The sequence below is a fragment of the Pyricularia grisea genome, assembly GCF_004355905.1.
Source record: "Pyricularia grisea strain NI907 chromosome Unknown Pyricularia_grisea_NI907_Scaffold_8, whole genome shotgun sequence".
In the NCBI taxonomy this organism is placed as follows: Eukaryota; Fungi; Ascomycota; class Sordariomycetes; order Magnaporthales; family Pyriculariaceae; genus Pyricularia; species Pyricularia grisea.
In genome coordinates, this window is record NW_022156721.1 from 938,175 (window position 1) to 965,564 (window position 27,390).

The following is a 27,390-nucleotide window of genomic DNA, read 5'->3' on the forward strand; positions in this document are numbered from 1 at the left end:
TGCTGCCTTGAGAGCGCCAGGCATGTTTTGAGCCCCTAGCATGGATGGTTGTCTACTCGCACCCAAGTGGATATCTACCTTGGATATGGGCGCAGCCAGGAGGTAGGCGGCAGCCCAAATAGTGGAACTAGTGGCATGCGTGCGGGTCGAATTTCTGGCGTAGGGGTGGACAGCCCCCCTTGGCCCGATACATATGCGGACAAGATCGGCATTTTCTTTTGAGTGCAGAACTGAACGCACCAGAAATGGTCCCTTTCTCAACTCATGCTTTTTTTTCCTGGCGTTCATAGTAAACATACTATAGATAAAATATTCATGGGCATCTTCTGATGGTTTTCCTAGATATGATTATTCACAGCTTGTGAAGGTATCGGATGTAGCCCGACTCCTAATGTATAGCAATCATGTCAGGGACAATCCTAGATCAGTTCCTAGTACAAGCAATTCATCAGATTCGATAAAGGGTCCCAGTGACAGTGGAAACAAGCGCCATTGCGGTTACTGCCTACTTCGCAACTACATTACTGTGCAACGCAGGAACTCGGCGACTTGCCTTTTTCAAACAACTTTACGTGAACCGTGTTCGCGGTGCTATAATTGGTCACCTCATAATTAATTACCGTACAGGTGCATTTGCTCCGAAATCTCTGGCCCCCCTGTTTTTCCATGGGGACAAGTGATCTGACTGTTTTGGGTGAAGGAATTGTGGAGTCAAATTTCCAAGAGTTAGATCCTGGCGCTTCAGCCTGCCGATCGAGATTCAGACCAGACGTCGGAATTATTGGAAATGCTGAGCGGCCAGCTCGGGCTGTTCAGGGAAATAATACATGTGGGCGCAACGCTAGACGGTGATGAGCGAGCATTCTACTTGATATGTTTATCTGGGCTTATGTTACACGAACGAAGCGTTCAACGAGTCAGTTAAAATGCCCTCGGTACATAAGCTTAAATGGATCGCGGCTCTGCGTGCCGTGAAGATGACCGGGCTTGAAAGAATTCCTGGGCTCGTCGGTAAGCACCTGACCCAAATGCTAGTATTCCGAGCTACCAAAATAGGACAACACCAAGCCCCACCGTCAGCTGCCCCCACCACACCATCTCTTAGCCTACTTCGTACGATGCTTGCGATTATTGCCAAGCGGGTTCTTGAAGGAAGAGCTCTGCCATTGGTTTTCGGATCTGACGGAATGTGTGTCGAAGGAATATTACTGTCCGCCGACCTACCGAAGTAGGTAATTAAACTAGTCTAGCTCCAGATATCCACGTCAAGATCGTATGTATTGTGGAATGCCGATGTCGATATGTTTTATTTTTTTTTCCCCTGAAGCCATGTAGCTTACCTTATTCAATATGAAGTGGTTGGTCCGTTTCCCCAATTATGTGGGTTTGACTGAGAGTTCCTTGTCCTCCATGCGACTTAGCCTGATGTCAACCGCATCCAACTTTATGACTTTGGTCCGGATTGGCCGACCACTATTGTTTGTAAGCTGTGTGGCAGGTCGTTTGATCAAACGAAAGCCACATGATCTACTTCAATGCTAGGTACGACGGAAGAAAACTGATACTGTTGCACAAGCACTACAGGAGCCACGTACCACTGAGCAACATGAGAAGTATACCTAATGGAGGGACGGGAGAAACTCGCTGTCAATCCATTGGCAAATACCAGACATGACTAAAAGTCCCCGGCCGCCCTTTCTGCCCACCCTGATAACTCCCACTGCTAAATCGTTTCTACCTCCCTACCTACCATCAGTAAGGTAGGTAGGTAGGGTAGGACAGATTTCTGTCGCACGAAAGAAATCATGCAGTAATATCACCAAGAGCTCCAAGTAAACACTTCCTTGTGGGTTGAGGGGAGTTGTGTGACACGACAAGAGAGGAAGTGGCGTATTTCTGTAATCACTTTTGTGTAGTTTGTAGCTGCCATGGAAAAAAGCAGTCCTCAATTCGAGTAACTTCTTGACTTGAATATACAGGCGCGACCTTGTTCCTCTCTGGCCACCATTGAAGGTTCTCTAATTTCACATTATCGCGAGCCCCTTCAAGGACACCTCAACCTCATTTTCCCATCAACCTAGATTTTGAATCTTCTCCCATTAGCAATCGTTGATCCTAATTATTTTGGAGCTCTGGTATTTGCCAACTCTTTTTTTTGGCTTTGCCTTTCTTTGGTTACTCGTCCCCTCCCAAAAGAGCGTTCTGGAATTGCTTCCCACGGACAAGATCTAGAGTTATCCTCAGAGAACCTTCGAACAAACCTGAACCGCCACCATGAACAGAAACGTAGAGGACAAGCTTTACTCGTAAGACTTGATTTGGTTGGCTATTCACATGGAATGAATAAAAGCTGACCCCACTCTCCATGGTTAGCGGTGTGGTTCGTCCCATCGACGAAGCCGTAAGAGGTCTCGAGAACAGGATCTCTCTCAAGATCAAAGCCGCCAAGATCCCCGAAAAGAAGAATGCGGTGATGCCGCTCCGGCCCGCCTATGGCTCCAAGGGTATTCCCGTTACGCTGTGGACCAACTACGTCGAGATGACATTTGGCAAAGGAAAGGATCTCGTTCTTTACAAGTACAGCATCGCCATCTCTCCTCCGGAGGCTGGCAAGAAGCAACAGCGAATCATACAACTCTTTTTGGAGAAGTGGAAGCAAGACTTGCCCAACTTTGGTCAGATTTACTCCGACTTCAAGTCCTTTCTTATTTCAACCATGGAGCTGGACCTCGATGAGCTTGAAGTCATCAAGAACAGCTCGCTAGACTTCATCAAAGATGGACACACGGAAGCCCCCAAGAACCCAGACACTTACAGGGCCAAGGTGGAGGCTCAGGGCGAGTTCAACGTTCAGAACTTCCTTAAATACTTGTCGGAGGAGCAAGCCGCGCCCACATTCGCCAACAAGTTGGACATGATACAGGTTCTCAACATCTTCCTCAACCACTACAACAAGACCAACAAGTCGGTCGTGGCCGTCGGCGCCAACAGGACATTCAGTCTTGACCCCCAACGCCCACCTCCTGGCAGCCAACCGAGCAGGGACAGGAGTGCCAGGGCGTCTGGTGAGGTGATGGATCTGGGTGGAGGTCTTGAAGCACTTCGTGGTTTCTTCACCAGCATTCGGCCTGCGACCGGTCGACTACTCATCAACATCAACGTCACCAGTGCTGCATTCTACAAGCAGGGTACACTCGCCAACCTGGTCAATTCTTTTGGTACCGGCTCGCTGTTCAATCTGGACAAGTTCCTCAAGCGTCTTCGGGTGGAGCCAACTCACCTGGAATCCAAGACGAGTCAGGGGGGTGCAGGCAGCAGCAAGTCTTCCCGCAAGCGGTACAGAACAATCTTTGGATTGGCGCGTGAGGGTGACGGTGCTTCCATGCCGGCCAACGAGCGACCCAAGATTTCTATGTTTGGTGCTGGCCCAGGTCTCATTATGTTTTGGTTTGCCAGGGAAGGCCAGAAGGGACGCTACGTCACTGTCACGCAGTACTTCCAACAAAGTTAGTCCGTTTCCATTGCATATTGTAACCTGTGACGGTTGCTAACAAGTAAACCCTTTTGCTCTAGCCTACGGCATTACCCTCAACCCACGCCTCCCGGTGATAAACGTCGGCAATCGAGAAAGGCCAACCTACTTCCCCATCGACATTTGCAATGTTTTTCCGGGCCAAGTTGCACGAGAGAAGCTCACGCCGGCCCAGATGGAGCAGATGGTCGAGTTTGCTGCCCAGCGTCCCTGGTTCAACGCGGAGCAGATTACAAGATCAGGTCTCCTCCTGACTGGAGCCTCGAATACTGTCAACAATTACTTGGTGAGTGCTTCTTTGCAGAAGAAGAAGAAGAAGAAGGAGAAATCTTGATCAGACCCTTTGCTAACACAATGACCCTTAGTCGGAAAACAACATCAAAGTGGGAACAGAGCTTATCACTGTCCCAGGACGCGTTCTTCCCCAACCCAAGCCTCAATACGCCCATGGATCCGAGGTGAGCATGAGTGCAGGAGGCTGGAACATGAGGAACTGCAGGTTCTTCAAGGTCGCAGGCGACGTGAAACCTCGACCCTGGGGCTGCCTCACCTTGGATAGACGATATCAAATGAATTCCCCGTATTTGGAATCGCAAGTCAACGCATTCCACACGCATCTGCGAAAAGCCGGACTCAACCTCGAAACATGTCAGATTCGAGGCTGCAACGTGGGCATGGGCACCTCGCAGGATTTCTCTGCCCTGGACGCAATGTTTTCTCGTTGCCGGCCACAAAGGTTAAATACTGGTCAAATCCTGCGTGTGCTCGACTTTGTACTGGTCATACTCCCTGACAAGGATGCCTCTCTTTACAACATGATCAAATACCTGGGGGACGTTCTGTACGGCGTGCCGACGGTGTGCGTTGCAACTCGAACCTTTTTCCCTGCCAAAGGATCAGATCAGATGTTTGGCAATTTGGGCCTCAAGATCAACTTGAAGCTTGGTGGAGTCAACCACAAGATTGAAAATTCCCTTCTTGGCATCGTGGCACAGGGCAAGACCATGATTGTCGGCATCGACGTCACTCACCCGGCCGCCGGTGCCACGGCAGCCCCGAGCATTGCGGCCATGGTTGCAAGCACCGACAGTAATCTTGCCCAGTGGCCGGGCGAGGTTTCCATTCAAACACAGGCTAGGAAGGAACAGGTCGACGCGCTGACAAGCATGCTCCAGAACAGACTCAAAATCTGGAAAGCGAGGAACAATCAGTCTCTGCCCGACAACATCCTCGTCTACCGAGACGGCGTCTCTGAGGGTCAGTACGCCATGGTGCAGCAGATAGAGATTCCGCTGCTGGAGAAGGCGTGCGAAGCCGAGTACAGCCCCGGCAAGAAGCCCAACATGACGGTCGTGGTCGTCGGCAAGCGGCACCACACGCGCTTCTATCCGACCTCGACGGCCCGTCCCAACATGGTCAAAAACAACGTCGCCCCGGGAACCGTTGTCGACCGCGGCATCACCGAGGCGCACACTTGGGACTTTTTCCTGCAGTCTCACGAAGCCCTCAAGGGCACCGGCCGGCCTGCACACTACATCGTCCTCATGGACGAGATCTTTCGCCCGGGTTTCGAGAGCGGCGTGAAAATTCCGATCCGCAGCGGGCCCTCACGCGGCGGTGGCCTGGGCAACAGCATGCACCGGGGCGGCGGTATTAGCAGGGGTGGTGGAGGCAACAGAGGTGGTGGCATGGGACAGGGGGCATCTGGCCACGGCGCCGCGCAGCTCAACGAGGCAGACACGCTCGAGATGTTGACTTACTCTCTGTGCAGCGTGTTTGGACGCGCGACGCGGTCTGTGAGCTACGCGACGCCCGCATACTTTGCCGATATTTTGTGCGAGCGCGGCCGCTGCTGGCTCGCAGCGTATCTGGCGGTGCGCCGGCCCATGGACGATGCCGAGACGGCGTCTGTGCTGAGCGCAGGGGAGATTCGCAAGATTACGAACCCTCAGGCCAAGCAGGAGGCGCAGCAGAAGCTTCTTGAAGTGCAGCAGCAGGGGAGGAAGGCTGCCATGGAGGCTTGTCGCGTGCATCCTGCACTCAAAGATACCGTGTTTTACCTGTGAGTTAGTCTAGGTCTTTTTGAGTGTTGATTGGGCGTGGAGTGTAGATTTTAGTCTTTCATTGTGAGTTGGGCTGACGCCTTGGTGATACATCTGCTTCTGTAATGGTGATTTTGGCTTTTATCTTTTTGTTGGTTTTCTTTGTTTTTTTCTGGTGGTGCAGGATGTTATCAACGGAGCTTTCACAGGAGCATTCTACTAAAGCGATTTTATTTATTGGGGACAGTGGGATATGGTTCTCGGCTTCCATGGGTTGAGAAGGCTTTGTCGTCCCATGTGGCGTTGTGTTGATCAAGATTCATGAGGTAAAGCAGCTACTAAATAGGAACACTGAGATAATTTTCTCGCATTTCTATCGATATGATTAACCCAGCGGGTTTCACTGAGGGCCAGATGTCCAGGGCAGCTATTAAGCTCAGAGAAGAGCTTAGAACTTCTGCAATGTAAATAGAGAATGGAAGCAAAATTATCAGAGACGTCCAAGCTCGTCGCGTACCCGCTCTATTACCAATGACCGAGTCTCTTTTTCACATTCTGTTAGCACGGTTGCAAGGCTCGCCTTCCTAGCTGGGTCTACATAGCACGTTTCTTGGGGTTCGATTCGTCTTTTCCCAACATCTCTCAATGTCTTGGAAGATCCGGTATGGTCAAATATGCAAAAGAAGCAAGCTACTGTTTGAAATTGAAATCAACTGGCACCAAGACAACTAAGAGATCAGAAATAAAGAAAAAAAATACAGAACTGAACCCCAAACTCCAATAGTAGACTCCAATGCCCATGCTGAGTATTCTCGGCTTGATCATGAAGACTCTCAACCTCGAATGATACGACATTCAATCGCTCCGTCAGCAACCCCATCACAGATTCCTCCCCAGCCTGTTCGTCACCCCCTGGATCTCCACTCTCCTGCGTGGCGCTCTGTTACGCTGTCCGGAGCCGACGGGGGCGGCCTGGTCCGTGATGGGTGGTATGGTACCATCCGACAGCAAAGTGACTGTTCTCATTTTGGACAAGTCTGTCTTGGCCACATAATTGGTATTTGCTAACCCTCTGTTGTCCGGGTTTCCATTTGAGTCGATGAAGAACGCCTTATTTTGCTGATTGACTTTAAAACTGGCGGGCTGGTCGACCTTTTGGTACCCCAAGTCCAGGATGCGACCGCCCGACTTGAAGTGGATTTCGACGGGGACGACCCTTGCTGTCGCGGCGGCAGCGCCAGAGCTGAAGGCCACGATGGACGCGGATGCGACGGCGAGGATGGTGTCGAAGCGCATTGTTGATGGTTATTTTTGTTGATCAGGTTGGAAATCTAAAAGAAAATATAAAACACAGGGCAAGGAAACGTTAAAGAGGTATTTTGGGGTGGAAAGGAAAGTGAGGAGAGAAAAAAAAAAGGAAAAAAAGACTTTGCAAGTAAAAGAATGCAGGAGCTGGGAAGTCCAGCGAAAGAAAAGCAAACTGACAAAACGAAATTGCAAATGAGGGTGGATGGTGATGGTAGAAGACGGTTGAGGGAAGTCCAGGGAGTTGGCAGATTTTATATTCTTTAATAAGACTAGGTAGGTACTTTAGGGATAAGCTCACCGGCATAATCACACGATCTACACTATACGACGTTGCGAGTTCTAAGAATACGTTGAGGGTTTATTTCGAGTTACGAGCAGAGCACGTGCATATTAGTTCTGGTCGGGAACAGCATGTTAATTAATCAATCTAATAATAGAGACTTGCATTGTGTCGATCATGAGGCTGGGAGAATGACGATGATACACACGGCACAAGCGACCCGAGGGACTGAATGAGGTGACCGGACCAATCTCGCGGCCCGTCCCGGCATGACAAACGAAACAAATTCTCATTCCCAATCGTTTGTATTTGCAGAGTTGCGATTGCTTTTTTTTTATTTTGATTATTTGTCACAGCTTTCAATCTGGTGGGAGTTCCGGGTTAGCACATACAAATCGGCTTGCTCAACTGCGAAAAATCCATACGAAAAGGCCCTTGCATCCGATGGCTGAGTCAGGAGCTACACATCATTTATTTGCTTTGGGATCTTCTCTAGGTCATTAAACTACAGTAAGGGTCATACTGGTATTTTTTTGAAACGTCGATCTTGGCATCGGAAAGTCCGGCTAACAGTCACCTTGAGCTCAGGGTTCGTCCTTTAAGTTAAAGAAGGACAGAATTTTAATGTACGATATACCCTGAAATATTAATCTCCGCCAAGCCTTAATACTTTGGATGCAAGTTGGGATTACTCGTACCTTCACGCTACTGTATTCGCTCCATTTTTATTCCAACTCGGATTGCTCCTATCCCAAAAAGAAAAAAAAAAAGTAGTTGTCGCTGCATTGTCCATAGTCAATTGAGTCCATTTTTGGTATCTTTTTAATTTTTTTAATTTCTTATCGTACATGGAAAAGCACGTTGAGCTGGAGACAGAAAAGATCGTCGCTGCAATCTACCCAAAATTTAAGATGGGTACGTGTACATAGCACATAAAATTGTGAATTGCATTTGCGTCAGATCTGCCACTTGCTTTAGTTGACCAAACCACCGGTAAAAGAAAACCGACTCATCCAGAACGTTGATTGTTCAATTGATGATCCACTGCGAAATCCAGAACTCACGTGGGCGGCGTGTCTTGATGGAGAAGGAGATTTGCATTACAGTAGTCGGAAATCCCGACGGGGCAGTTGAACCACAATTTTTTTCTCTGGAAGCAGCACAAAAGGACTTTTAGGGCCCCTTTTCCTTGGGAACAATGGAAGTAAAGAGGGGAAAGCCAATTAAGTCATCAGTCCCAACACCCACATCATCTTTTGTCTTTTTCTTTTTTCTTTTTTCCTTTTTTATGCGAAGGGAAATTTCCACCTTTCTTGCGTCACGCACCAAGATATTTATTTCGCGCCGAGCAGGCAAAACCCCTCGCAGAGACTAACCCCACAAGACGAGAACCCTTGGCCGACCAGTTGGGGGCAGGCAGCCCCGCATCAATCGAGATCCAACATCAGAGTAACCTACCGTATTAGGCAAAGGCTGTTTTCTTTTTTTTTTTTTCTCATTCTTCTTTTCTTTTCGCTCTAGTCTGAGCATACTAAACCCAATTAGCTTTTGGGTTTGTGGCTGACAGTTGTGTTCTGTACCGCTATTTGTTTGCATTGTGAATTGAATTGGATTTACTTGCCATGATTTAGCGGAATCCGGCATTAAATAACCACCAACACACCACCCATAGAAATGCATCTTTTTTGTACAGAGTTGTAGGTATTAACTACGGCTGGCCGTACCTGAAATACAACACTCTTTTAGTGGAATTAAATTACGTAGTAAGTACCACTGAATTTCTGCTTCTGTGATTTTAGGCGCCACTATGCTGTTTTTGCTAATTGTTATATTGTCTTCTAATTGGATCGAAAACTCCCCGCAGAAGGTACCCAGTGCAGACAGCTTTTTTACATACCGGGAAGTTGGGAATTTTGGAGACCAATTATTGCATTGTAAAGTCTATTTAATGCTGCCCTTTAAATATATTCCCCTTTTGTTTGTTCGCGGGCAGACATGCGTGTGGGTAGATCACGTGTGGTGACACGTGATCTTAGAACACGTAGCAGAGATTTTAACGGATCTCTGCAGGATTGTAAATAGTTACAAAACGATAAAAAGGATGCATGAGAATACCGTTTATTTTGTTATATTGTTTTTACCGATCGCAACGATCACTCTATCCCTATTAACATTAATCAATATTATTAATATAGGCAATATAAATAAGTTAAATAAAGGTATTTAAATTATTAATTCCTTTAATTAACGTTATATTTGGGGTTAATAACGAAAAATATTATAATAATTATAAATACCGTATATTAACGCGTTTAAAATTTATAAATTATTATTACGTAAACTCCTAAAAATACCGGTTAAATCGTTACAATTTAAACCTTTTGGAATTTTTATTACCCGGGCTATACCGTTAGTTAAACCCCTATTCCGAACCGTTATTTTAAACGAAAAACGGCGCCATATCGGATATTAATACGATAAACCCAAATATACCGCCTGCACCATTTACAATATCGAAAATATTCGAAAATCCTAACGAAAACGAATTTTTAAATCGTATATTCAAAAAATTGGAAATCCGTTCCAATAATTAAAAAAAAATCGATATAAAGGCGTTAAAAGCCGGGTTGGGAGATTTATCCGAATACCCAAACCAAATAATAATTATGTAAAAAAACGTATAAATTATTAAAATAATTTACGATTTCGAAAAATTTATAATATCCAAAAAAAATAACCGGTTATTAAAATATTATATCGAAAAATTTAAAGGCTGGAAAAAGGAAAATTTTAATAAATAAAATAAAAAATTTATACGAATTTTAAAAAATTATTTACAAAATTATAAAATTATAATACTAGGTCGAAAATACGGAAAAATAGGCCGAAAATTAATAAATATTATAAAAACTGCAAAAAAAAAGCCGTAAACGGTAACCACGTAAAACCGTAATTTTAACGAACTTTTAATTAAAAAAATAAAAAATCGTATTCCATTATTTATTAATTTATAACCCGTATACCTTACGCCCAAAATAAATTTTTAAAGGTCCGACCCAAAATTACGGTTATTACCTAATATATAATACGATTATATTTACCATTTATTTACAGTTTCCGGAAAATAACCGTTTAATAATATAAAACCGTTTAACGAAAAATATAAAAGAAAATTTTAAAATAAACGGGCAAATATTTAAAAAAAATAATTAATTACGTACGAAATTTTCCAAACGTATAATCGTTTTATTACGGTATAAAATACCATTATATATAAACGTTTATTATTTATTTAAATACCCAATTAAACGTTTTCGTTTATTACGTTAAAAAATCTTTTATAAATTTGGAAAAAAAATAATAATTATTTAAAAGATTTATACGATTTTTTGGATAAAAAGGTATTTAATTTTATAAATATTTGCCAAATAATACAAATTAAAATTTTCCAAATATACGCCGTATTTTCGTAAATTTTTAAAAAAAAAATTAACGATTATTTCCGAATATATATAAATATAAATAAAATTTTTAGGAATATATATTTACGTTTAAAAAAAAGGTTTAATACCGATTTTATCCGCTAATAATATTATTTAAATTGGAATTTAATTACGTTTTATTCCGTAAAAAATAAACCCGAAAATATAAATAAAACCCCAAAATAAATTTTGGAATTTTTTTTCGATAAATTATAACGGTATTAAAAAATTATAGGATTAAATTATTAATTTAAATACCAATTTATTAATAATATAATACGGGCTATATAAAAAATACTAAAATTAAAATTAATATTTATAAATACGAAAAAAAGGTTGTACGAAAAGTTTTATAATTAATTACGCCGGTTTATAATTATCGAAAATAAATTACAGGTTAGCGGCTAATATTTGGTTAATCGCAAATACCAAATAATAATTCGAAACGAACGGTTATTATACCGCAAATAATTGGGTTTAAAAATTCGAACGAAATTAAGGATTAAATCCCAAAGAAAAAAGGTATAAAAAAAAAAAAAATTATATTTATAAAAAAAAAAACTATAAATTATAAAAATATACCAAAAAGGAATAACGCGTTAAAAAAAAATATTGAAAACACGAATAAAAAAATTATGGCCAAAATATACGAAATTATAAAACGTTTTTATAAACCGCGGAGGGATTTAACGAAAATTTAAATAATAGTAATTTAAAAATATTAAAGGGTTATTTAATAAAATTTGTAAACGAAAAACCTATTATAATTAATTATTATATAATAATATAAGGTATAAAATTTTTAATAAACGAATTTTTTAAATATAGGTTTAACGTTATATAAAAATAAAAAATAACGTAATTAATTAATCGTTTAAATTATATATTTATATAAACCAATATGGAATGGGAAGGTTTTTTACCAAATACCGGCGCGGTTAAATATTTAACGGTAAAATTTAGGCAATTTATAATATTATAATAATATAAAATAAATTTATATATGGATTAATAACGTATTGGAAAAATACGTATACGTTTTAGCCAAAATGGCGTGGTAATATTAATAAAAATTACCGATATATTTACCCCTATAAAAATAATTACGTTTTATATTATAAAAATAAATATACCGTTTTTAATATTGTTAAAAAATATAAATAAATTGCAGGCCTATTATAATAACGTCCGAAACGAAATTATTTACGGTAACGGTAAATAAATATTTATAAAACGGAAAAAAGGGTATTTTTAATTTTATTTGGATAATACCGCGTAAAGGATTATATTTTTTACCGATTTTAAAATCGCGGGAACGTTTTTAACGGAAAAAAAGGTGCGGCGAATTTATAAACGTTTTAGGCATCTTTTTATTAATAAATTTTAACGTTTATTATAACGTATAGGCGAAAACGCGGATTTTAAAATAATTTAAATAATTAATAAAATGTGCCATTTTTGCCAAAAAAAGGAAAATTACCGTAACGTTTTAAATTTACCCTAAAAAAGGATATTAATTTTAATTACGAAATTATGGTTAATATTATATATTTAAATAAGCGGCCAATATTTTATATAATCGATGCGAATATTATATTTTAATTTACCCAATTTTTAATTAATATATTAACCAAAAAAACGTAAAAAGCGTTAAAATAATATTGGATTAATATTTATTTAGGTCCGCCAAACGTATTAACGTTCGATCTAGGGCCTAATTTCCGTATAATTAAATTTTACGTAAAAATACGTTTTTTAGGGATTATATATTATTAAATCCCTATAAAAACGTATTGGGTTATAGGTAAAATCGAACGTTTTTATATACCTTTAAAAAGGGCGTATAAAATTATCCGGGCAAAATATAGTAACGATTATTTATAAAGAATTGCCTTTTAAATAGCGGTAAAAACGGTTAACAATACCGCCGGACCGAACGGGTTAATACCTACGTTATTAGTTTTTGGAATTATATTAAAAATAATTATAAATTTACCCCTAACGTTTACCCAGGTAAAACGCGCGGGAATAATAAATAAAATTATAATTAAATTCCAAAAAATTATTGCAAAAAGGAAATTAAACGACGCGTTAATTATTAAAGACGGGCCTAATATAAAGGATAAATTATCGCGTACGTTAATATTAAATAACGAAATGCTAATATACCGCGAAAAGGGTAATTGGAATGGCTTTTATAAGGTTATTTTTATTACCGAAAATATAATACGGATGGCATTATTTAACGGCGATTCCAATTTTAAAAATACGTATATTAAACCTTATTATAAATACCAAAAATAACCGAACGATATATAGGGTAATTAGGCCGAATTTACGTATTTAGGGGAGGTTTAGCTACGGCGGAAAGGGCGTTTAAAAACGGCATTAAAACCCCCGAAAAAACCTTTTAAACCAACGCCAAATCCCTTTGCAAAAATATTTATTATATTATAGCAAATTACCTTTAAAAATAATTTTATAATTTATATGGCGATTAATCCAAAAAATTAGCGGCGTAATACCAGGTAAAAACGGCCCAAAATATATTACGATAAAACGTTTATATTAATTAAAAAAGCCCAATCCAAAAAATTAATTATTAAATATAGGGCCGAAGGGAAAATAATAACGCCAAAGGTTTTATTCGAACAATTAAATATAGCGGAAATAAATATTTTACTAGGCGTAAAAATATTCGAATTAATGTACGGAAATAATATATATAACCGGATTTTTAATATTAAAATGGTACGGGAAATTAAAGGAACAGCAGATTACCCGTACGAAAAATTACGTTTTATTATTTAAAGGTATAATAATAGCGAAAAAAAAGCCTATTAACCCAAGCGTTAATAATTATACGGTATAATTAACGATTAATCCTAATAATCGTATTTACTATAATAACGCAATTCGGTTACGTTTTTATAATTAGGAATATTAGCCAGGCGTATACCCAATTTAAAAACCAATTCGTTAAGGACGTATTAATAAAAATTCCGAAAGAATTACTATATAAATACCCGCCGGGGATTTACCTTAAAATTAATAAACCGTTATACGGATTAGTAAAATTAAAATTATATTAATTTAATATTTATTAACGTTATTATAAAGAACAGTTAAATTATATAACGTTTAAATACGATACCTGTTTTTTAATTACGAAAAACGGTCCGTTTAGGCTAATGGGCCTACAAATAAACAATACGTTAAATTTAAGGGATTTCGAATTCGTCACGTACGAAAAAATAAAATTTCGAAAAACAGGGCTATTAATAAAACCGTAAAAAATATTGTAAACGGGAAACGTTAAAAATTTTAACGGTTGTAAAATAATATTGCAAAACGGTAATATATTGGTATAATAAAAAAAACAGGTAAATCGCCTAAAATTAATAAACGTATAGGCGTTAAATCGCAAATAATAATACGTGGCCCAACGGGCCAAAAACGTTTATATTTCCATTATTTACCAATCCGAAATTATATTCGATTTTTTAATGGCCGTATAAACGGTTAACCCATTAAATATAAAAATCGAAACGTTTAATAAACGATTATAATAATAAATTAAAAATTAGTAAAAAAAGTTAAAATATATCCTATTATTTATAAAAATAGCGAAATTATACGTATTTGTAAACGGATTATTCGCCAATTTAAAAAATTTAAATTTATAAATAAATTACGTAATTTTATATAATAACGAAATTAGTTATAAAAACGAAAATAATTTCGAAATATAGGGTAATATTATATATTGGTTTTCTACCAAATATAAACGCGTAACGCGTAACGTTTTGGTTAGCGAAATTTACGGTATAATAAACGGGTTAAATATAGGTTTTATACTAACGCGTACGTTCCGAACAATTTGTAAACGTAACGGTTTACCGTTTTTAAATTTCGTAATTTGTACAAATTCCAAATTATTGTACGATTGTTTAATACAATTTGGAATTATTGTAAAAAAAAATTAATAATTAATATTATGGCGATTAAATAGTCGTATAAAAGACGTAAAATTTAAAAAATCCAATGGATTAATGGATTAAATAACCCTACAAACGCTATAACAAAAAAATACCCGAATAACGCGTTAAAACATCTAATATTAACGAACAAATTACGGATACGTATAAAGGGTTAGGTATAACGTAATTAACAAAAAAATACGAAAAAGGGTTATAATATAGGGTATAATATAAATAGGATATAACGTATAAATTAATATTTACTTTTTAAAAAGGATATAAAAAATAACGATTTTTTAACCCCCGAAAAAAATCCGCAAAAAATAATTAATAAATTAAAATAAAATTTTTACAAACCGTAAAACGGCCCGTTTGGCTTTTTTTTTTTTTGGTTAATATAGCCGTTACGGCCACGTTATTACCCTTTTTTTCCTTTTTCCAAATTTCCAATATCCCTTTAACGACGGGGCGTTATTTGGTAATTGTTTGGAATATACGTTAATATTAAATAAAAAAAGAAAAACGGTAAATATTATAATTTATAATTTTATCGCTTTTAACGATAACCGTTAAAAAACGGACGGTAAAAAAACGGGCGAAAATGGGGATTTTTTCGTAAAAATACCCGGAAACGTATTTATAATACCGTCCAAAAAACGGGTTCGTTTCGCGGCAAACCGTAAAATCGCCGGACTTTTATTTACCCGCGAAAATAAAACGTAAACAACCCAAATAAAATTTCGGCCGAATTACGCCGGCGGCGGGGCGGGGGCGGGGGGCGGTAATAATAAAAATATATATTATATATAAATTATTAATTTTAAACGATTAAACGAAAGGTAAATAAAAAAAAAAATACGTATATTTGTTTTTAATTTTAATAATCCGATTAACGGGCGTAACGGTAATAAATCTTTTACTTTTACGGGTACCGGTAACGGTAATAAATTTTTTACTTTTACGGGTACCGGTAGCGGTAATAAATTTTTTACTTTTACGGGTACCGGTAAAAATAATAACGGTAAAAATAACGGTAGGAATAACGGTAAAAGCGGGGGTAACGGCGGCGGTAACGGTAGGCGTAAAAACCCTAAAGCGGCCCGAAAATAAAGGGTGCCGGATAGGGTTAATAGGCGTAAAATTATTAGCGGCGCGAACCGCCAAACCAAAAAATAATAATTTAATTATTTTTTAATTTATATTAACGACAATATATTTATTAAATAATCGTTGGAAATAAATGGTTTATTTACGATAAATTTAATAAAACGTAAATCGGAAAATTAAAACGAAAAAATTACGAATTAAAAAAAAACGGTTTATTTATAAACGGATTAAAAAAAAATCGGTAATTATTATAATATAAAATTCCTATTAAATTTTCGTATTATGGTTAATTATTTACAATAAATTAAACGTTTACGTAAATAAAAGGTTATTTTATTATTATTAAAAAATAATAAAATCCCCTTTATTTATTAGGGAACGGTTAAAATAAAATATTCGTTTACAACGTTAAAAAATTTTACGATTTTCCAAACGCGTTATTTTTCCTTTATTTACTTATTAATAATTATTTACGGGTTTAAAAGGTACGTATATTTGCAATTAATATAAAAAATAGCCTGTATTTATTCGCGGACAGATATACGTATGGGTAAATCACGTATGGTGACACGTGATTTTAGAACACGTAGCAGAGATTTTAACGGATTTCTGCAGGATTGTAAATAGTTACAGAACGATAAAAAGGATATATAAAAATACCGTTTATTTTGTTATATTGTTTTTACCGATCGCAGCGATCACTCTATCCCTATCAACACCTTTCACCAGGGGGCCTCTCGCACATTTCGTCCATATCTCTCGAACCTTTCCGTCCAGCCATTATATACATTGCAAACAGGACGTACAGGCGCAGGGAAACCCCAAACAACGTGAACATGAAGATGAGGGGGAATCGTCCCAGATATCTTTTCGGTTATACAGCGCCTGCCCACTTTGAGCACAAAATCATACCCGGGAAAAGAAACTGTCCGACGGATGCGAAATGGCTCGAAGCCAAGGATGGGTTTACGACCATCGTTCCGCAGTAAAACACCCAGACATTGCGCCGAAACAGTCGACGAAAGCCCAAGCGCGGTAGTAATCGTCGTGAAAAAAGTGGAAGGACGCATAGTGATAATGGGGTGATTTAGGTTGCTAAAAGGAGGCTGAATACTAAGTTTACAACTATCAGGTGTGTTTGCCAAATAAATAAAAGGCCGGCAAATTTGAGGGATAATAACGCGTACGTAATCCGTGTAAAGGTTATAATTGTTGGTAAAGGATAGGGTGGCCCTAGCTCCAATAACGGGCTTGTGAACCAACGAAGCAATGTATTGAATTGCTTCCTATTCTGTTGATTGAAGTAGTAGAGGTTCCAAAGTAGGGTTGTACAACGAAAATAGGCCCTTTTATAGAGACCTATTCCTGTCGACTATCGATAAGTAATGCATACGCAAATGCAGCGTAATTATGAACAGACAATCATAAAAGAGAGGATTCTTTTCATTTTTTTTTTTTAAAAAAAAAAGAAAAATTATGGAGGGGGGTTGAGAAAAAGGAGAAAGGTGAAGGTTAACAGTACTGATAATGTCATGAGTTGTAAAGAAGGATGATTTGTATTATTTCTCAAATTTTCACACAAAAGGTTGTACCCTTTATATTTTTTTTTTCGACTGTTCTTTAAGACTTTAGCACGTTGCCTTCTATCACTATTTCTGCTTGCGTAGCTTTCTAAATATTGCAACCCAACAGGGTCAACCCCCCACCTTGGTGGTTGCAATAAAATTGCACACCTACTGTATATAAGCTAATGGATGTTTTAATTACGATAGATTTGTCAGTCAGGAGATTCATACACTTAGTCGTGTAGCTGATATCTTGTACGCGCTAAGATTTATTTTCAAAAACCCCTGGTGCATTGCTATTAATAGGCTGTAGTTATTTCAGTACTTGGAACGAATACGTGGTAAATCAACACTAGGTGGATACCTGTACAGTACAAATAAATTCGGTACATAAGCGCCACGCAAATGTACGCCAGGGGCGCCGCGTAATTCGACAGGCACAGACTTTGCGCCACTGTTCGCAGGATTAAAATGCGATAAAAGCGAACGAACGCGCAGTATGACCCGAATGATAGCGATTAATATATACACATTTAGATCAGTCGCAATATGTATACGGACGGATTTGATTCAGCGTAATTGAGTCGTGCAGATAGTGCCCCAGGTGGTGCAAATGGTTGGCCATTGCAAAGGGTAAGTTTTTTTTTTTTTTTTTTTTNTTATCTACATATATTGAAAATGTCTTTGACTAATCTGTCCTCCGGGGAAACCAATTTTTGCAGATCCCAATGGTTGCCCCATTCTTCGGTTGCCTCCTCGGCGGCTTCATCTACGACGCATTCCTGTACACTGGCGAGAGTCCCATCAACACGCCGTGGATGGGCCTCAAGCGCCTGACGCAGCCGCGCCGGGACGTCTGGTCAAACACCTACCAGCGCAAGGAGATCAGCAATGTCTAGAACGATACCTTGGCGCAGCAAATATTTCCTGGGGAAAAGGAAGAAAGCAAGGTACACGCACCACAGAATGAGATGGACCCCGCCATTACCGAGGTTCTCCCGCACGGTACGGAGCAAACATGAAAGGACCAACATGGTGGAGTCGTGGTCCTTTTTTTTTTTTTTTTAAACAACTTAATTTTCTATTTTTTTTCCTTCCCTTATTTACTTCTGCTCCTCAGAACTGCAGAATGTGGAGCCTCACAAAAAAGCAAGAGACCCTTGGCCGCAGGGTTTCTCGTCCCTCCTATTCGATGCACGGATGCTGCAGGAGAGAGGGTCGGCTACTTGCGAATGCAAGGAATGGGTCTCTTGTTAGTTTGTTATTTTTGTCATTTTTTTCTGTCGTCTGGAGATTGCGCAAGCAGTTCCCGGGTCTAGATCGGGGTTCGTCGTCGGCAGACGCCGAGCAATTGTTCTCCATTACGGGGTGTTGGCGTTGGTGGAGTTGACAGGCATTTCTTTCCGGGGACCAAGCTAACGGTTTCCCCGCTTGCTTACGACATTGAGGGGAGGGAAAGAGAGGGGTTGGGAGGATGTGAAGGCAACGAAATGAAACCACATGATTATTTGCAGTTCTGGCGGTGAAAGATGGAATTTTATTTTGGTTTTAGAGAAAGAGGACAAAAACGCCAGAGGGATAGAATACTGGTAAGCTTTCAGGTGCTGCGCGTCTAGAACTAGCAAAGAAGCAGCACGAGAAAACGAGAAGATTTAAGAAAACACAGTACAGTTGCAGTCCATCCATTTGTGCTTCCTATCTACTAATTACCTAGGTATCCGATATGTTTGTTGTTTGTTTCTCTTCCATGTCTTCTAAATTTTATCGGCAGTGGCGCTCAGCCGCTTAATTGCGCCATCAAAGCCGCTTACAATGGCGGGTTAGTGTCTACCAAAGAAAGACGGACGATGTGACGGCGGGGAGAAGCGACCTTTTTTTTCTTCTCACTTTTTCCATTTTGCCCCCCAAGGCCACCACCCTTGTTCTTTCCTGCGATCCTGTGCCACTATGGAATGTAACGAGACTAAGCCAAATTTGGGAGACTTGGACTGGTTACATTCTATGAGGAGGCGGGAGCCAAGAGAGAAGGTAGGAGACGAAGTGAGAAAAGTACGAATAATTACCGGTGCATAACCACCGTCGACACGCACAAAGTTTTTTTTCTTTTTTTCTTTTAAAAAAAAAAAAAAAAAAAAAAAAAAAAAAAAAGAACGTACCCAAAAGTAGTATCCCCCTGCAGACCACACCTCGCTGCCATACCCAAGCATGTACGACACCAACCTCGGCCCAAAGTCGCGGGCTAAGTTGATGGCGTAGCCCGTCTCCCAGCCGAAGCAGGCTCCGATGCCAAAGATGAGGAAGAAGAGGGCGAGCGGCATGAGGTGGCCAGCGTCGTTGTCGACGAGGGCGTAGATGACTAGCATCAGGATGGTGCTGGCCACGACCTCGGAGAAGAACATGCCGGTGCGGGTCATGAAGGGGGCAGGGTACGTGCAAAAGACGCCGGCTGAGGCGTTTTCGCCAATGACGGTCCGCACGCCGACGCCGCCTTCGAAATAGTCAAACGCCGCCTTGTAGTTGCCGTACACGATGGCGGCACCGACCATGGCGCCTAGGATCTGGGCGATGGCGTAGATTGGGAAGCGTCGCCAGGGGAACTTGCGGTATACGCAGTTGGCAAAGGTCACGGCGGGGTTGATGTGTCCGCCGGATTTCATGGAGCAGTAGACGCCGAACATGACGCCGATGCTGTGTGGTGATTGTATTTTTTTTTTAGTTCCGAGCTTCCCCAATATACTACATTCAGTATATCCCAAGAGAGAACAGTAGAATAAAACCAGGAGAGACTCACCCCCATCCCCATGATATGCTCTGATATTCACCCTTGGTTCCCCTGCTCAGCACGACCTGCGCAACGACGCCGTCGCCAAACAGGATCAGCACCATGGTGCCGATGAACTCTGAAAAGGCATCCTGCCAGATGGTCCGGACGCGGGTCCAGGCCAGCTCGGGTGGTACCGGACCGTTGCCGGGCGGGATGACGCTGTTCCTCGGATCGGCGACATCCTCGCGGTGCGACTCCTTGGTCGTCAAGTCCGACGTGCTCTCTTCCTTGGACATGAGGATGTTGTTCTTTTCAATTGTGCCGGGTGGAAAGGTTGCTGAGTCTGGGGTTTTGACGGTATATATCTCCGTGACGTGTGCCATGTTTTTATAAACAAGAGGAAGATCGATCTCAAACCCGCGGCGAGGTGAGACCTGGGGGAGGACCTAAAAAAGATGGTGTGAAGAAGGGGGTTACAAAGGGGACTCTGTGACACCGACGGCTAGGACTTGGCTTGTGCTGGGCTGTCGTAGTGGTTGCATCCAACGACGTGCTAAAGGAGGAGGTGGCGTGAGTTGACGAAGATGATGAGCGCGTACGCCCAGAGATTCTGTTTTCTTTTTTTTCTCTCTTGGTCAGAAACCACGGCAGCGTTTCTTTGAGAAACGTGTAATGTATTACCAGAAGGCCAAGGGACTGAAAAGGCTGCAAGAATCTCGCAATCTCATCCAGGGTGAGACCGGGACGCCTTGACCGTTTATAGCATATGCATACCATCGTCTCAACTCTGGGACTTTTTTATCTTCGGGAAGAGGGAGGGGAAAAAAAGGTACTTAGTGACCCAACGGGTAGGTGCAGGGGTTTCCCCTTTGCAGCGAACAGACGATTACATACGAGAAAGGAAAAAAGATGAGAAAAATTAAAATAATAATAATGATAAAATGAAAATAGTCCCAAGGTTTGTTGGGCTACGGAAGCGAGGGCCTAAGCACACACTACAGCGGGATGGGGCGAAACCTAGGCTGAGTGGGAATATGGTTCAACGTATTACCACAGCGGTTCAAGCTTTCCGTCTATGGGATCATGAGAAACACGAATTGTTTCCTACAGCCCGAGTTTTGTGGCCTGAGGGTAGAATACGAGCTTTTGATAAACGAAGTACAATTCTGGTCACCACTTTGTTTTGCTACATGTTTGCATTCACTTACGCCTTGAAAATGTCCAATTCATCATCGCAGGAGTGAGTCCTACTCGAGGAAAACCGTTCGGTACTCGGGACCCCCTTAGAACCTTGGCTGGTGCCAGGAAGATCAGCACATGATCATGAGGGACCACGGTTTCTAGGATCAACGCCGTCATCCTTGGCGATAGGAAAAGGGGGCAAAAGGGTCAGAAACGGTATGCCTAACCCCTCACAGAAAAGAAGTCCGTGGCCATAAGCCGAAGGGCATCTATGGTCCTCAGCTCACACCACCCCCCGTCTCCGCACCGGCGGCAAATGCTCGTCAATAGCAAGCGTGCCGAGTCAAGTTTGCGCCTTTGGTATCCATTTCATGCTTGAAAGGCAGCAGAAGCGAAGAGGAGAAGCATGATAAGCCATGTGGTTACATCGTGAAGCAGCCTGGGATCAGTCCGAGCCTCATTGTCGACTAGATCACTGCGTTTCTGGAAACGATCTCACCGAGGTCATGCCTACGGCCAGAAGGAAGGAATCCACTCGAGCTAACTCTTCAAAAATATTTGCCTCGGCGCTCATCCGGCCAACCGGGGCGTCACTTGAGAGGGGGGGCAGACAGGGAGTGCAACTTGATAACCATGACTGACAGAACGGAAGAAGAAACATGTGGAATTGGAGCACCCTGCACGGACGGGGGTACAGACCGGACGTGGAACGTAATACGACGGCGTGCGGCGGGAGGTTCCTGTCTTTGCAATAGTTGCATCACATGAGAAGTGACATGCGGGTACTGGAAGGTACAGGAAGAAGACCATGATGGCTTATATGAGGGGCTTCACATGGATGAGGTGCATCATGCCGTTCCATTGGGTCATTGATATGAGTTGAAAAGACAAGGCTTGAGGGATTAGCGAGTCGTACATACAAAGGTTGTACTGCCGCAGTGGAAAGTGAAGAGAGAGAATAAGGAATAATGGAGGGAAAAAGACTGCTGTGCCGCTGATTACCGGGAGCAAATACCCGGGATTGGTCTCGGGACAACCGCTGCACGGTGACGTTGGATCAATATTTTTGAGTGACTGGAGGACTGGACTGATGACCATAAGAACATTGTTGAACATTCATAGGCGAGGAACAAAAACACGACATGCGTTTTCTTGCGTGGAATCAAGAAAAGTCCATGTTAATTTGATCCTACGTATCAATACGTTGTACAGACTTACAGTCAATCGTTTTTTTTTTTCGGACTAAGACGAATACAAACTAGCAAGAAAAAAAAAAAACAATCAAAAAAAGCCGTCGGGAAACAGAGTCCAGAACATTTCCTCCATCATCCACTTTTCTGTGCCAAGCAATAATGCCGGAGTGCCCGGGGTATCAGCAAGAGCAATATCAAGTTAACGGGCATGGCGTTTGCTGGGCGGGGGGGAAAACAGAGAAAATGGACATTCATCGCCAAGCGACATGCCGACGTAGTACTCGAAAAAAAAAAATGGTGCTCCAAAATCTTTTTCTGGACAAACATGTCCTCTTGCATGCGTCGCCCCCGCAGCCGAGACCATAGATCCAGAAAGTCGCGTGTCATATATTGACCCGTTTGCGACCGAGGGTGAGGAAATCCTCATGCGAGAGGGGGCGGTTCTAGGCATGGTTCCAGAGCAGGTGAATAGATATGCAAGGAGGAGGGGCTGTGTAATTTTTTTATTTTTCTATTTTTCCTTTGTTGGTCCTTTTGTGTATGATGTCGTACCCGACCATCAAGCCGATGCTTACTGTGGGCAGGTAATCCCCTGTTGGTTTGTACCACGCATGCATATTCGGTTGACTGAGGAGGTATTGGGAATGGGGATAGTGACCGGAATGGGAATGAGGAGTTAAAAGTCATTGCCACCATTCAACGAATGATCAGTGGGTAGGAAATGACCAAAGTAAAAATATCCCTGTCTTGTTGTAGATGTAGTTGGTATAAGTTCTCACCATCAATGGGAAGATGTTTTAGCCGACGATTTGTTTCGTGTGGGTCGAACCGCGCAAAGAGACCAAAAATCCCCAGACCCCAGGAATTAAATCCATGTGGAGGAAAAGCGGGATACCCAGAGCGCCTAGACTTGGCCTACCCACAATGTACGTTGCACATGTAAGCTCCTCTTTTTTCTGTGCGATACTAATTCCCCATCTGAATAAAGACGGATAACTATGAGTAAGATTTAAGGTAAAAAGAAGAAATAATCACCACAGAAAATTAATAGCACTAAAAAATAAAAATAAAAAAAAATAAAACCCTGGGCATGGGGTGGTCTTCACTTCTATGCTGCACGTGTCTCCCCGCACGCTCCTCCTCCGCGCCGAGCTACCCCAACTCTAAACCCAATTCCTCGGGGTCGACTGAAAAAAGGGCGCAAGCTGAGCTACACGAGCGACCTTCTCCTCACATCACTACCACAAAATCGCCACCCTCAACACCTAAACAGACAGCTTTCGTCCCAAGTTCACGAACTTCTTTGAGGAAAGATCAGAAAAATTCCAATCCCAATTCTGATTTTAATTCCAATATCAAGAGAGAAACCCAGAGCACCCAGAGCAGCATCACCAAAATGGGCGAGGCCACACACCACAAGAGCTCGGGCTCTTTCGTAGGCGCCATCGATCAGGGCACTACCAGCTCGCGCTTCCTCATTTTCAACACTACTGGCGAGGTCGTTGCATCTCACCAGCTCGAGTTCAAGCAATATTATCCTCAACCTGGGTGAGTTCTTTTGCGTCACTGCATTCAAATACCACCCCCTTACACTCACTCTAAGTACATTCAACTAACATAAGCCCTCATAATCACACAGCTGGCATGAACACGACCCGCTCGAGATTGTTTCCTCGGTCGAGACGTGCATCGATGGTGCCGTCCAGGCTTTCGAGGCACAGGGCCACGACCCGCGCCAGATCAAGTCCGTTGGCATCACCAATCAACGTGAGACCACGGTGGTTTGGGACCGCACCACAGGCGAGCCTCTTCACAATGCCATCGTCTGGACCGACGTACGCGCCTCGGACCTGGTCCGCCGCCTCAAGCGACGCCTGGGCGCGTCGGAGCTCACCCAGCGCTCCGGCCTGCCCCTTAGCACCTACCCCTCGGTCAGCAAGCTCCTGTGGATGATTGCCAACGTCGACAAGGTCCGTGAGGCCTACGACGCCGGCAGGCTCGCCTTTGGCACCATCGACACGTGGCTCGTGTATCGACTCAACGGCGGCGTCGACAAGAACGTCTTCGTCACCGACCCCAGCAACGCGAGCAGGACCATGTTTATGAATATCCACTCGCTCGAGTACGACGAGGATCTTATTGACTTCTTTCGCCTCGACACGGAAAAGGTCGCCCTGCCCACCATCGTCCCCTCGTCCGACCCCAAAGCCTACGGCTCCCTTGCCGGCACCTCCCTCAAGGGTGTCCCCATCACGGGCTGCCTGGGCGACCAGTCCGCCGCCCTGGTCGGGCAAAAGGCCTTTGCGCCGGGCCTGGCCAAGAACACGTACGGCACCGGCAGCTTCATCCTGATGAACGTGGGCGAGAAGCCCGTCATCTCGACGCACGGCCTGCTGACGACGGTGGCGTTCGATTTCGGGCCCGGCAAGCGCTTCTACGCGCTCGAGGGCAGCATCGCCGTGGCCGGGTCGAGCGTCAAGTTCATGGTGGACAGCTTTAAGTTTGCCGAGTCAAGCGCTAAGCTCAGCGCGCTGGCCGAGTCGGTCCCGGACAACGGCGGCGTCGTCTTCGTCACGGGCTTCAGCGGCCTGTACGCCCCTTACTGGTACGACGACGCCAGGGGCACCATCTTTGGCATCACCAGCTACACCACCCCGGCCCACGTCGCCCGCGCCACCCTCGAGGCCACCTGCTTCCAGACAAAAGCCATCCTGGATGCCATGCACAAGGACAGCGGCAAGGCGCTTGAGGAGCTTGCTGTTGACGGCGGCATGTGCAACTCGGACTTGACCATGCAGGTATGTTTTGTTTTGAATTTCAAATCCTCTTGTTTCAGCCAGAAGAAGCAACAATTTACTGACATGATTCTTCCTCTCGCTGCACAGACCCAAGCAGATCTCATCGGGATGCCCGTCAACAGACCACAGATGCGCGAGACAACGGCCTTTGGTGCCGCTATCGCAGCCGGCATGGCCTCCGGGGTGTGGAAGACGTTTGAAGACCTCGACGAAGTCAACACTGAAGGCAGGACGTTGTTCAAGCCGCAGATCTCGCCAGAGGAGAGCTCGAAGCGCTTTGCAAGGTGGGAAAAAGCAGTCGAGATGAGCAGAGGGTGGATGTCTTGATTTTCTTTTGTCGTTGGTTGTTTTTTTGTTTTTTTTCTTCTTCTTTGCTGCTGGGTTTCTTGCATGGTTCACTTTGGAGGTAACGTTTGCCTTTTTTTATGATTTGTCGCGTGATGTTTTTTTGTTTTTTTTTCAATGATAATGACGTTCTTTTGCATCGGTCATGCGGGAAAGGGTCGGATACATGCCTGTTCATCGATGGCAATGACGGGCCTTGCCGTGAAAGCTAAATTGGCCGAAAATTACTTTTAGAGTTATCCGACTTGCTAAAGTCAGCAAAATCTGATGCCTATATTCCCAGAGACCCTTGCGACGATAGGCTGCATATCCCGGTGGGGAAGCTCACACGCCATAAGTTAGGAAGATAACCAAGTAGGTTGTTGCTAAGTGTAATTTTGGAACTGGCAACCATTTTGAGACGGCACTGCTAGCGTTAGTACGTCACCAAACTTGAAAGTGATACATCTGAACACAATGAGCCCAAGAACCCCGAACCTTCTGTAGCTCCTTCCTCTCCGAAAGAAGTATACATTATAGCATTTACGCGCTCCTCGGTATCCGAAATGATTTCTGTCGCTCCCAACAGTCGAGCAATGGTCTTTACGGGGCAAGATCCCCTTGCTGCGCGCCGCTCACGTCTTTGGCAGTAGACACAAGTCCTGCGGGCATTTGGCTGTGTCTTTGTTTGTAGAATGGGCAACAGTCGGGCTGTGGAAAGGAATGATGGTGCTGGCAGGCTCGATACTCTTGGAGAACTGCGTCTTGGGGGTGGAAAAGCATTGGGTGTTTATCGAAAGACTAGTGCACTCGAAAAGATATTGTAAAACGCCAAGAAAAAGGAAGGAAACAACAACAACAAATGAGCTTTGCAAAGGAACAGAGAAGAGCGAGAAGAATTATAAAGAAACTTAGCAGTTCAGAGCCGATGGGCATAAGAAATGGTTGAAAGGTTTGGGAGCAAGTCAAATACTCGTTTAGACATGTTCGTCAGTAAAACTATGGGACCCGAAGCCGCTAGTGTTTTCCGGTGAAATAACTCTTAAGTGCAATGGAGCTGTGCATCAGGATGCTTTTGAAACCACCTACCAGGTATGATATTTTGGACTGTCTTACCTGAACATGCAACTTTGGAGGAACAGTGCCCAAAGTCCAGACTGGCCTAATACTGCGCGTCCAAGCCAGAGTCTTGAGACTGGGCGCCTTTGTTTGATAATACTAAGGGGTAGAGCATGAAGTCTGTGATGAGGTTTATGTTGGGAAGACTCGTACTGTTTCCGTTCAAATACAGCGGATGGAGCATACGGCGTCCTCGGGGTCTGTGGTTGGACCGTCTTTCAACAACACCGACAACACACTACTGAAGGAAGGCTTCTAGCAATATACTGTAGTTCCCTGGTGGGACATCAGCGGGCTTTTGCCCTCATTCTTGACGAGAACGTGCCAGACTGAGTTGAATTGGCCAGCACGAGAAGATCACAGAATGCTTGGTTGATAATTACATGATAGATTCATTTTGTACAAATCCATCTGGGATGGGTTCACTACGCCTTTGCTTTCCATCAATGTTCGTCGTGTTAGTAATTCAGTCTATCAGATCAGCCTTCTAGCCTAGCATACGGTGAGACCTGTGCTGCCCAACCTGACAGCGTCCTGGAGATGGTAAACAAATTCAGTCTTTCATCATCTTGTCACTGCCCACGTTATGACACCTGATACACCTCATAAAACGTGGGAAATGACACTTGCAGTGAAGCAAACCAGGGCATAGCTAGGCCGATTTATATGGTCGGGAAGTAAAAAACCTTCTTAGTTGAGACAAGACGCATAGGC

General features: G+C 42.6%; 6 protein-coding genes across 6 annotated transcripts; 4 read left to right on the forward strand and 2 right to left on the reverse strand.

Moving 5' to 3' along the window:
- Window positions 1-2,274: 2,274 nt before the first annotated feature.
- Window positions 2,275-5,598, forward strand: PgNI_12062 (uncharacterized protein; the record flags this gene model as incomplete). Its single annotated transcript, XM_031132019.1, has 4 exons — window positions 2,275-2,306; window positions 2,374-3,506; window positions 3,574-3,818; window positions 3,898-5,598. The coding sequence occupies 4 exons, from the start codon at window positions 2,275-2,277 to the stop codon at window positions 5,596-5,598; spliced, it is 3,111 nt and encodes a 1,036-aa protein (XP_030977308.1).
- Window positions 5,599-6,453: 855 nt separating this feature from the next.
- PgNI_12063 (uncharacterized protein) lies at window positions 6,454-6,870 on the reverse strand (the record flags this gene model as incomplete). Its single annotated transcript, XM_031132020.1, has 1 exon — window positions 6,454-6,870. The coding sequence occupies one exon, from the start codon at window positions 6,868-6,870 to the stop codon at window positions 6,454-6,456; it is 417 nt and encodes a 138-aa protein (XP_030977309.1).
- Window positions 6,871-16,573: 9,703 nt separating this feature from the next.
- Window positions 16,574-16,720, forward strand: PgNI_12064 (uncharacterized protein; the record flags this gene model as incomplete). The annotated part of the gene is made up of 1 exon (XM_031132021.1): window positions 16,574-16,720. The coding sequence occupies one exon, from the start codon at window positions 16,574-16,576 to the stop codon at window positions 16,718-16,720; it is 147 nt and encodes a 48-aa protein (XP_030977313.1).
- A 1,125-nt stretch (window positions 16,721-17,845) lies between these two features.
- PgNI_12065 (uncharacterized protein) lies at window positions 17,846-18,195 on the forward strand (the record flags this gene model as incomplete). The annotated part of the gene is made up of 3 exons (XM_031132022.1): window positions 17,846-17,871; window positions 17,893-17,929; window positions 18,019-18,195. 3 exons carry the CDS (start codon window positions 17,846-17,848, stop codon window positions 18,193-18,195), a joined length of 240 nt encoding a protein of 79 aa, XP_030977314.1.
- A 323-nt stretch (window positions 18,196-18,518) lies between these two features.
- Window positions 18,519-20,443, reverse strand: PgNI_12066 (uncharacterized protein; the record flags this gene model as incomplete). Its single annotated transcript, XM_031132023.1, has 3 exons — window positions 18,519-18,521; window positions 19,453-19,984; window positions 20,088-20,443. 3 exons carry the CDS (start codon window positions 20,441-20,443, stop codon window positions 18,519-18,521), a joined length of 891 nt encoding a protein of 296 aa, XP_030977311.1.
- A 2,820-nt stretch (window positions 20,444-23,263) lies between these two features.
- Window positions 23,264-25,959, forward strand: PgNI_12067 (uncharacterized protein). The gene is made up of 3 exons (XM_031132024.1): window positions 23,264-23,983; window positions 24,075-25,233; window positions 25,321-25,959. Exons 1-3 carry the CDS (start codon window positions 23,526-23,528, stop codon window positions 25,558-25,560), a joined length of 1,857 nt encoding a protein of 618 aa, XP_030977312.1. The 5' UTR covers window positions 23,264-23,525; the 3' UTR covers window positions 25,561-25,959.
- The last annotated feature ends 1,431 nt before the right edge of the window (window positions 25,960-27,390 follow it).

What these genes read in the sequence shown, in the direction of transcription:
- PgNI_12067 (XM_031132024.1), top strand. Translation starts at nt 23,526, where the DNA reads ATGGGGTGGTCTTCACTTCTATGCTGCACGTGTCTCCCCGCACGCTCC. An exon ending in CAATATTATCCTCAACCTGG is followed by an intron (nt 23,984 to 24,074) that starts GTGAGTTCTTTT and finishes ATAATCACACAG; the next exon opens with CTGGCATGAACACGACCCGC. An exon ending in ACTCGGACTTGACCATGCAG is followed by an intron (nt 25,234 to 25,320) that starts GTATGTTTTGTT and finishes CTCGCTGCACAG; the next exon opens with ACCCAAGCAGATCTCATCGG.